The sequence below is a fragment of the Anarrhichthys ocellatus genome, unplaced genomic scaffold (assembly GCF_004355925.1).
Source record: "Anarrhichthys ocellatus isolate YVR2014 unplaced genomic scaffold, GSC_Weel_1.0 scaffold15, whole genome shotgun sequence".
In the NCBI taxonomy this organism is placed as follows: domain Eukaryota; kingdom Metazoa; phylum Chordata; class Actinopteri; order Perciformes; family Anarhichadidae; genus Anarrhichthys; species Anarrhichthys ocellatus.
In genome coordinates, this window is record NW_022280045.1 from 3,964,169 (window position 1) to 3,975,665 (window position 11,497).

Below are 11,497 nucleotides of genomic sequence, written 5' to 3' on the forward strand. Positions count from 1 at the left end.
AAAAAAAGAAGATACACATGGCCAGTGTCTAATTATTTTTGGTTCATTGAAGTACTTAACATATTTATTTCTTCTTATTTTCATTGTTTGTTATTGGAAGTTGTGACACTTTCAGTTCTGAACGTGTACAGTTCCATGACAACCAAGCAACCTTCACCTGCTGATGAAGACATTTGATGAGGTCAAAAGCTGCGTAACAAGCGAGTAAGACCTCAAGCTGAGATTTTTTTTAATCAATTTTTAAGGGTAAGAATAAAACTCAAGCTCATATTTCACTGATTAATTCCAAATAAATATCATTGAAAATGATATCAGCGTATAATCAGTAGTGCGTGTGCGTCCGTCCAAGCTTAAGCGCTCCGACGTATATTCGTCCAAAACCCATCACACGTAATTTTATGGCAAATGTAAAAATGAGTTTTAATGACCAGCCAGTCACAGACGTTTGATCGAATACATATTTGGCATGTCATGCTTGGACTCCCATTGTTAAAACATATGAGAATACAGCTGCCGTAGGTCAACCAGTTTTGGGACAAGGCACATATTGAACAAAATATTTAAAAAGCTTATTACGTAAACATTTAGGTCATTTTGGCATGCTTCGCCAAAGAGCAAAGATTACACGCAAAACATGTGAGAATAATTCATGGGAAAATCGTGTCCATCATCAGCCAATCAAATGTAGATGTTCCTTTAATGTTCTTTTCTATATGACCACAATTAGTCCCTTTAAAACTTGGCACCTACTGTATATATGCCGTCACTAAGAATATTTGTAATGTTTGATTCTTAAAGCAATCTGTGTCACACAGTGAAGAGCAGCTCTTCAACCACTGAGTTCAGAATAAATAATATCCTTTATCTCATCATTCCACCCGATGACCTATTGCGTTACCTGCCCTCAGCATTTGTATCTGTGCTCAGCACTGTGTCACAGTGTTCCCAAACAACTTGGATCCAGTAAATTGCCCTCTTTTTTCTCATTTCTCTATCTCTTTCACTCTTTTTCAAAACACTTTAGAAGCATGGGTGTTCCTCTCTCTCTCTCTCTCTCTCTCTCTCTCTCTCTCTCTCTCACTCTCACACACACATACACCCCCCGCCTCACACAGAAATCACTGACATGCACACACACACCGCAGCTCACACACCAGCAGACAAACAACTTAACCTCAAACCTCAAGCTAGGTGCAGACAGGACCACACATACTGTCTCACACACAAAATGTTTGGAATGTCATAAACATTTATTTCGGTTGAAAAGAAGATTTTGGTTTTTTTTTCACGAGTGTATGTGCATGCATGTCTGTGTGTGTATGTGTGTGTATGTGTGTGTGTATATATAGGAAAGTTGAACTACACATAGGCCACCAGATAGAAAGAGATCAAACATGACCAAATATTTTGGGTGTGTTGTCCATAAAACCGGACAGGTTTACGCATCAAAAGAGCTAAACGCATTGCAGAGTCATTGCTTACCCATGAACCATTTCAAAAGGAGAGAGAGAAGTGATTTTCTAAATCATCCTAAATCATCCCCTTAAGAGTTTGTGATCATTTTAGACAGGTCGGGATTTTACTTTATAATAGTGTCAGAATGCTAATCCTAACAGCCTTTTATTTGTTATTTGTTTTTAAATGCTTACGCTTTACGACCATGCCCTCATTTTTTATTCAAGTGTATCATGATTTTGAAAAGAAATGTCCACTGCAGAAAAGCTTTCATTAACACATGAACTACAGGTGTCACATCAGATCGTGAAAGACAGCAGGATGGATAATATCCCAGGTCATTGAAAGGCCTTGAACAGTTCAGCACTATCCTGGATATGCTCTATTTCATTTTTTTTTATATTCGGAATAGAGCCTGGAGATGTCATTTCCCAAAACAAAGACATGTTTCATGTAACATTTACTATGTTTAACTATCGACATATACAAAGCCCGTCTTTTGGTCTGTCTATGTCTGCATGTGTCTGTCTGTGGTCACGTTCTCTCTTACGGACTGTCCACTGACTGGGAGGTCCCTTAACCACACAGGGCAAACATGTACACACACACACACACACACACACACACACACACACACACACACACACACACACACACACACGCTGAAGACAGGGACGCTGCTGTTGGGAATGTGTGGTCAAACCACGATGGGATTCCTTTCTCTTACTTCTGTCTTTTCTTTTCTTTATTTCTTCTATCCTATATCCTATATTGTTCCTTATTCCGTATATTTGTCTTTCCCTACGACAAACTTTTCACATTGCGAAATATATCAATAAAGCAACAGCACTTACATCTGCATTAAGCACACATATATATAAAACCAGACACATAGAGAAGAACAAGCCTGATTATAAGATGAAAACCCATTTTGCAAGAAATGGGTTTTCAAATATACTTTTTGTAACACCTCAAGCTTGACTCCGTTGCACAAGAGACACTACTCTCTCAAAACAACGGCTTTGGAATATACAAATGTGCTGTCCTCCAACACAAGATGATCCCAACTCTTTCTTGAGAAAAGCATCATATCAGGTAACGTAAAAATGAATGGCAGTGAGACAGACAAAACTGGCAACTGAAGCAACTGAACAGAGAGTAAGTTAAATGAAAAGACAACAGACACACATGGTTAGAAAGTCATTCAGACAGACAAGCAGCTCACAGAGGAAAGTGCACCAGCGCCTTGCAGCAGGGAGTTGCCCAGCATTTCCCTCTCTGACTCTTCAAAACCCAGCCCAGATATTTTCTGGTTCTGACACCAGCTTGGCTCTCAGATCTCTATTACATGTGGAGAGAAACAAGAGAAGAATTACTCCAACTGTGTTCAAGTGAAAAATGTATGAATTTCAAGGTCTGGTGACGCAGACTGTTGAACTTTTTGAAGAAAAAAGAAAAAAAAAGCATTTATTTGTGAAAGCCCCTTGGAAAACATGCTTTGCATCCCAGTTGTTTGGGTTGATGACACGTAACATCTTGCAGCTGCTTTCGAGAAGTGACGGTGAACAATATATTTGATTTTGGGGCTTTTGTTCCAATTAGACAATTTGGTTGAAAAATTACAAAACAAAAGGCTGTATCTTCATAAACAATGAAGGAAAATGCTTTCACTGTAATTAAAAGCATGTACATGTACCAGAACAAAAGCAATATCTGTAGCATTGTTAAGCAGCAGTGCAGCGAGACATCTTTATCTTGTGTGTGTTAATCTCTGACATTGGCTGAACGGGCCTGTTTTGGTTTCCACAGCAGCGGTGAGGGCCCCACAGTGCACTGGTCCTGGAAGTGGCGCAAACACAAACCACAGTACAAGTATGTCTGTGTGTGTGTATGTGTGTGTGTGTGTGTGTGTGTGTGTGTGTGTGTGAGAGACCACATTTGAGTGTGTGTGTGTGTGTGTGTGTGCTGTAGTACCCACCTCTAAACTCGAAGGGAGGCTCACACACACACACTCTTGCCGTGGCTGTGCTCTCTCCCTGGGTGGTCTGCGCTGCAAATGTTTATGATCTAAACCAAGCTAATCCAACTGGCTTGTTTCAGTGAATTGAGAATGATTTACAAGATGCAGCAACGGGGCCAAGAAGGGTGGAGGAAATCAGAGGAAATCTTAGGGCTCCATTTCAAGTCACTCCGTGACGAGACCTTGCACAGTTGTCTCTGAGTCTGCTCTCACGCCTATCTCCATCTGTTTCCATCTCAGAGCTGTGGCATTCTGTGTGTTTCTGTCTTTTTTTATTTGCCCCCCCCCCCCCCCACCCCCCACTCATTGCTGAGACGGATGTCTTTATTTGAGAAATTAGCTGGGCTTTGACGATATGCAAAACACAAGGGATCAGTGGATTGTCAATTGCCTGTGAAGGCTCTCAACCTCGTTCTCAGCTTCTTTTCTTTTTCCTTTTCTAATTTCCCACAAAAAAGCGAGAAAAAAAAAATCTTGATAACAATCAATTATTTTCTTCTAATGAACATGCCATGTGCAGGACAAGGTGACTGGAAAGGATGATACTGTGGCAGCATTTGCTGGCATGGCCTCCTTTTTTTTCTTGTGAAAAGAAGAAAAGACATCCGCCTTTTGTATCTTTCGCAGACATGTTTGCATCTCGTCACGTGAGCTTTCAGTGACACCGGTAAACTGAGGCCCAGTTCTCCAGTTAAGTTATGTGGAATGTCTTGCACACATCAGCGCTCTGTGGTAACCCTGACAGGCAGTAATCTCTGTGAGTGTTAGTGGTTTTTAGGTTGACTTTTATTGGAGCTTTGCTTGTTTTTTACCAGATCCCCCTTTTTATAAAGAGAGAGGAATCCACCTGCACACTCACAACATCTTGTAAAGCGGGCGGGTAAAGAGGAAAAGACAGGAAAAGATAGAGGAGCTTTTGTAGCTTGAGCATATATTGGAAAGTATTACCTCTTGTATAGAAATGTAATATAAGTTCATTTAAAATACCAATATTTGTCAGATACATTTTTTCATACTTGATTATGACAAATTTTATCTAAAAGGACTTTTAATTTACATTTTTCAAGTTGCATTGGGAAATGATTTTTTCATCTCCTATATCACAATTTTACATTAGATGGCTTGATTTAGATTTTAGAGTAAGTTAGTGTGTTTAATCCTCCTTAAATCAAGTTTATGTCTACAGTGAGGGACACAAGGCTACACTGTCCTAACACTACAAATCACACATGAATAAATAAGTTATTCAAGAATTATTTTTGAAAAGATACCAATCAAAATAACCCCAAAAATGTCCCAGACTGTGCAGACGACAAGTTCTAGTGATCTTTCATGTTTCAAAAAAAAAGCAGAACATTTACTGGAGAATCTACTGATTTAACACATAAAAGGTTAATTTATTATCCGGCCATGAAAATATTTGTCGATGTCTTCCATTGCCATGAAAGAGCTTCAGTCTGAGAAAATAAAGAAGTTATCTAAGTTTTGGCTTGAGGTCCACATTTTTAACAGAAAGCCTGCATAACAAACTGAAGATGTATGTTTTGAAAGACACTGCTATTGGTCAAATTATGGAAAATAGGGGATGCAATGTTTTATGAGCTTGATCCCGGACATCTTAGCCTCTGCTGCTTTTTTAGACCATTCTTTTTGTAATGCCCCCCCCCAAAAAATGCATTACTAAATTGCTGAGCTTCCTATTTAAATGTAGCACCAGAGAAGTGCTTTATCATCAATGGAGTATCCACAATCTGATACTATCTGTCTGGCCTAACCTCCATCTCTGTTTTGTCAATAAAGCACTTATAGTCAAAAAATAAATGATAAGTCCTTAACTTTTAGCAACTTTTAGCAATGAGCTGAGATTTTTTTTCTCCAAGGTCTAAATTTAAGAAATTTGAATTATAACTACATTGTTTTGGCCCATTTAAATATAGCCATTGTGGATTTTTTTGTTGTTGTTGTAATACATTTGTTCTCCAGTGTATGTTGTTGTCTACACACACACAGCTTTACTACTGACTTTACTACATATTGAGCGATAAGCATGCCTTCACGCCTAAAAGAACTCAAGCTGAGCATGTGTCGAATCAGTGTATGACTTAACTCATCATCAGCTGTAAACACGATGACCAAAATGTGAGGGAAGTATGAGCATGTCACCATTGTTTGTGACATCTTACAATAAAAACCCTCTATGTCTCTCTGTCTGTACATTTATTTTTATGTCTATGTCTGTTCCTTTCCTCTTCTTTCTTTTCTCTATCGTTCGATCACTCCTCTCCCAGCTGTTTGCCTCCTCCTCAGCTCTTCTCACCTCTGACTCTTTTCTCCTCATTACTTAGGGACCCCCTTTTCCAGTAACCTGTCTTTTTTTTACCTTTTTTTCAATTCCTCTCTCTTCTTCCTTCAACATTTCAACCCTCCAGGCTTCCTCTTTCCATTATTATCTTATTTCATTATTCTGTCATTCAGGCAACAACAGACTGACATGCTTGTTTGTCTCCTTCTCTCTTTTTGTCTGTCTCCTTCTTCCCTCCTTTCTCTCGCTCTTCTAGTTTTTGCGCAAGCAGCAGCGAGCAGTGAAGCTCATCTCCCGGCCAGAGCAAACAAAACCAAAGCCACATTCCCGGAGCTCAATTTGCTGTTACGTCTCAGCTCTGTGAATTGGGAGTTTTCAAGCTTGAAGTCTGGAGGAGCTGGGTGGCTTCTGGCTGCTAATCGGCTCACACCACTTTTTGTGTGTGTGTGTGTGTGTGTGTGTGTGTGTGTGTGTGTGTGTGTGTACCCAAGGAATTGGTTGTACTATATGGTATAGAGGACAAAAAAATTGCATGTGTATTTAAGGCTTTTTTTTGTTTTTAAAGTAGTCATTCAGTTTCAGCAACTGAAAAATCACCAGAAACGTGACTTATAAAAATGTGTGTAAAAATGTTAACAACATTAATAACAGCAACTTGTCAAATGCATGAATCTTGTCAATAACTCCATGTTCAGTCAACACCTTTTCTGTTAATATGATTATGATAATGATGATTATTAATAGTAGTAGAAGTAGTATTGTTGTTGTTATTATTATGGTTACTTTCTTAGGTGGTTGTGTAAATGGATGATAAGCCTATCATATAAATGGTGTATGTTTTACCACCATGATGCTAAATTGTATTTTACTTTTACTGAGCTTATATTTGGTGGTTTTTTAGCATTGCAGCATAAAGAAAGTGCTTCTCTCTTTTTTAAAATATATATACTTGACTAGGAACTGGAACACTAAATTAAATATTTAATAGTACAGTTAATACTCTACAATACATATTATAGTTACAACTTTGCAGACTGAGACTTTAAATTAATATTGATTCAATAATAGGGGCCATTCTGCCAAATGAGTACTTTTACTCTACTTTAAGTACATTTTCTTCACTTGGGGTATTTAAAGTCAAGGACAAATTTTCACTAGTGTGGAATATGAAGTTGTTTTAAAATGCAAATAATCACTTCTCTGTAGGAACCACTTCTTGGAGGAAGTAGTTTCCTACACGGACGCATTTCACTGAAAGCACCCAGGTGTCATCATTCGATGCTAGCTGCTAGCTCATTTCACGTAAGCTCTGTCAAATAGTTGAACGAGTAATTTAACTTCTGCCCAACCACGCTTGCCCGAGTGGGTGTTTGCTGTTCAGCGGACGTGTCCAGCTGCTCGCGAGCTGTCGGTGCAGCAGCGGTATCGGTTTGCTGCTCTGTGCTAATTGTTAGCTAAGTGCTAACAACAGTGACAGCAGCCAACTTTACACGCGTCGACCGTTGCTGTCATTTCAAGCAGCTGCACATTAATAGGGATCACTGACAGGTAACGTTACATTTAGACTCAATTATTAACCACTGAGCGAGTCAGCATGAGAATGTCGCCTCTTTGTTGATGCCCTTTTGTAGATTTAGCTGGAAGTGTGCCTTGACAGTATAATGCCAGTGTACCGGTAACGTTAGTTATATCAAGATAAGTGTAAGTTTAATTTTGACATAACGTAGAAAGAAATGCCGCTTGCCTTATGATTTATGTGACATATATGCGAGAGATATGCCTTCACAGTACAACATACAGTAAACTGTTTGTAATAGCGCTGTATTATAATGTGTTATGACTACATGCTGTGTTGAAACTGGCATACTTGCTTGTCGGAAATTTAAAAAAAGCATACTTTTAGAGAGTGTACCATGTGTTTTGTATTTTGATCATGTGAATGTAAAGAAAAAAACTATTTGCACCTTCTTCAGTGTGTAATATTAATTTAGCTTTAGTGCCAAGTCACCAACAATGACTTGTTGAATTCATTACCAGCAGGTGTAATAAGGCTTTGGTAAGATACTGACCCTCAGAGCTGCCTCATCAAAACTTTCCCAGGGCCACTTAGGCGCATACAAGCCTCTATGTGAATACACATTAACACATATTAATCTGAGTTGTGGTAGGTTTTCAGTTTACATGGATATACTATTAATCTATCTGTTTGTCCCTCTCTTTTAGCTCTCCCCAGCGAACATCATGGAGCTCCAGGCGGTGTTGATGGCGGCTGGTGGGGGTTCTCGCATGCCAGATCTGACATACAACACCCCCAAACCAATGCTGCCTGTGGGCAACAAGCCCCTCATGTGGTACCCGCTGAACCTGCTGGAGAGGGTGGGCTTTGAAGGTGAGAGCTCCAAGTACTTCTTCTACAGAAACGGCCACATCTGATATCCCTATTACTGCTACAGCTGCCTCAATTACTGCTCCCACTACTAATAAATACTATGAGAAGGTTCATGTTATCAGCAGGTCTAAGGATGCTGTCCTAAAAATGTCACTACGCCAAAAAATACTCAATTAGACATGATGTTGCCTAATTAGTCCTCTTCTCAGGACTGTGCTTGATTGACTACTACCTCACCGTCCTTTTTACTTTTGTAGCACCATTTAGTGCGGGACATCTTTATTGACCTGCCCTCCTTCAACCTGACCAGAGGTCTAATCAGCCAGAGTAATTGAAAACACCTGTGTCGGGGTGCAGGAAAAAAGTTAAAATAATAATTTAAAAAAAAGAAATAGTTTGTCTTTCGCTCTCAGTCTTACTTTTTGTCCTCATTATGGAATGTGAGCATAATTTGTATTTCATCCTTCACATGATTTACATGATAAAAGATGGCTTTTAGAAACGATGTGCTCTGGTAATGTAACATTTCCTCGTCAGAGCCTCAGATTAATTGGATCGGATGGTTGTGGCCCTCCATCCAGACTGTGTGATGGGGTCGGAAAGTGTTACAGGAGAGCGTTGGCATTCTTGGTTGGTTTCCACATAAACTGTAAAGAAGCAGAAATACAGCCCGTACTTCTACTGTACGTTTATGTGGCCCTCTTGGAAGACCTGGAATGAAAAAATGTGCAAACATCATTTCAGCGTTAATATGGAGAAAGAGGAACTTGAAGAGAAAAGATCACCTCCTGTTCAAACTCAAGGACCGTAAGTTTTTCATTTTAAACCATAGAAATAGAATAGGAGTAGAACAGACACCGTGGTCATTTGACAAGTATAAAATAAAATGGTGATTGTTGTTAGTTGTTATGGTGACAACAACACAAGTCAGTGGGTCCGTGAAATGTTGTCGTAGTTCGCTGGGGATAAATAAAAAGCTTGTACCTCTCCGGAGCCAAAACTACATTGTTTGCAATTGCAAAAGTATAAAAATGTCCGCTTCACTTACCGTCCTGCCACGTTGATTTGAATGTAATTCTACTCCTATTGTTTTCTGTTTAAACACAAGTATTGTATCGGTAAAATTACTGGTTTAAAACCCCAAGTAAAAATGGCTGTCCCTTTTACATATTTACATTTTTTTTTTTTTTGAGAGCAAATGTTTCTAAGATACTTAAATAAGACCGATATTGTTGCATATTTCCCTGTGATATAAGACAAGTTGACTGAGAAGATCAGACAAACTTAAATTTTTAATTTTAATTACCAATTGGGTAGCTTTTCTGTTTGGTACCGATACAGAAGACGCGAGTGCTCTCAGCAACTTTGCTCCTTTTGCTGCATTTAACAAGTTTACAACTCTGCTGCTTTTTCCAGTCATAATTTCACCAGCTTGTCATCACACATCATCAGCCTGTGTCAGGTGTGCATTTCCTGTCTCGATTGTTCGCCTCTTGTGCTGCAGCAGGCAGTAGGTCCTCAACCTCTGGGCTTATTAAGGGATTTGTTGCAGTATGCTGTTCTTGCCAGTAAACAGGGCTGTTTGTTATAAAAAGCCTGTAGGTCCTCACTACCCTAAATAAAACTAGGTTTCTATACATAATCATCCTGTGTGGCCAGCAGTTTACTGTGTGCAGCCAGCTAGCCAAAGCCCTGCAATTTGCTTTTACTAGGCTGACACAGCTAGAGTGAACAAATGCCCGGTAGAAAACATTTTATGCAGACAAGGCAAATTAAAGCAGACGGACTCTGCAATGTTCCAAATTCACAAAGTGGTCTTTTAATGTTATCACCAACTTTATAAATACAAGGGAGCAGTGGTCTTAGCCTGATGTAATGTTTAGGATGTATTATAGGCAAATGGACTAGATCTTTGTACCAATTTAAGGTGTTGCGTTATCAGATCTGTGTGAGCAGGGATTAACATTTAGGTTCACCTAAAGCTGTAGGTCCAGATGGCGTCTCTCATTCAATTAAGGATCAGAGAGGAAGACCGTCATTTTTACTATTTATTTTTTCCCTCAAAAATAGAGGTCGAGGGAAGTTTTTAAGAAATGTCATAACCATCGTAAAGATTTGACTTTGTTTTAGGAGCAAACTATATTGGACATCAGGCTTTAGTGGGCAGCATGACGTGTTTTATTGCTTTCTGAAGACGTGTACGTTTTTTAAAAATGAATTTCAGTGAGAAAAAGATTTTAGGCGCAGTGATGCAACGCTTATGTGCAAGAAAGGAGCGCTTAACTTAAAAGACAATCCTGGAGCACTGCAGAGTTACCTTGACATTGTTGCAGCGATCTGCTGAGGTCTTCATACTGATTTTCTGTGACCTGTGTTTTCAGAGGTGATCGTGATCACCACCAAAGAGGTCCAAAGGATGATGGGCACAGACCCTAAAATGAAGGACGTGAAGATGAAACTGGACGTGGTTTGCATCCAGGAAGACGGAGACATGGGCACCGCAGACGCTCTCAGACACATCCAGCGGAAGATCAAGGTGTGTGTGTGTCTTTGCGTGTACAGACCGCTAACTGAGTTTAGCATGCCACCGTATCAACCTCTCGCCAACAGAATAGTCTTTCAGGGTTTATTTAAAGTTTACATGCACACACCTCAATCACTTTGAATAGTAAGTATTTTTTTTTTAAATTTAGTTTTGAATTGTTGTTGTTTTTCTTGATTAACTAATGTCCAGAATAAGGAAGACACACTTTGTCTCCCCCCCCCCCCCCCACACACACTCATCTTAATGAATTCACTCTGACCTTCATGTTGTGTGTTTTGGATCAATACAATAACAGAAAACAGACTTTTTGTGAATTTATAAAAAGAATGCCAGTTCCTTGGAAAGACTGAAGTGTTCCAGGATTGTTAATTAATTGTTGTTTACTCATCGCGACCTTAATTTGAGCAAGATAACGTGGCTAAGCTGTTAGTAATGAACAAGTGATAATTGCTTTATTATGTGGAGGAAGGGGAGGAGCCAACACTTATACACTCAACAATGCCATTGTTTTGTAAGCCAGTTTTCTTGTGTAATGTCGACCCTCTAGAACAACATTGAGAGAGAAGTTGTGTGGGGGGGGCGGGTTAGGCGGGTGTTGTATGTACCGCTGGGTGACAACTGATCCGTGCCTTTCCCTCCCCATATGGTCAGGGCTGCTGAAGTGCCTCATTTCACCTTTTTAAAACGCACACAAACACGCACATACGCACGCATTTACACATGCCGACATGGCATCCATGACCCCCAACCCCAATTTCCAGACCCCCCTCTGTATCCTGCCTGCTG

At 39.6% G+C, this 11,497-nt stretch overlaps 1 protein-coding gene across 2 annotated transcripts in view; it reads left to right on the forward strand.

The window, feature by feature from the left end:
* Positions 1 to 7,028: 7,028 nt before the first annotated feature.
* eif2b3 (eukaryotic translation initiation factor 2B, subunit 3 gamma) overlaps positions 7,029 to 11,497 on the forward strand; it is a 25,651-nt gene continuing 21,182 nt past the window's right edge. For both annotated transcript variants that reach the window (XM_031854528.1, XM_031854527.1), the window contains exons 1-3: positions 7,029 to 7,325; positions 8,001 to 8,166; positions 10,548 to 10,702. In XM_031854528.1, coding sequence (XP_031710388.1) covers positions 8,019 to 8,166; positions 10,548 to 10,702 — 303 coding nt within the window. In that variant the 5' untranslated portion in view covers positions 7,029 to 7,325; positions 8,001 to 8,018. The remainder of the gene's footprint in view (positions 7,326 to 8,000; positions 8,167 to 10,547; positions 10,703 to 11,497) is intronic.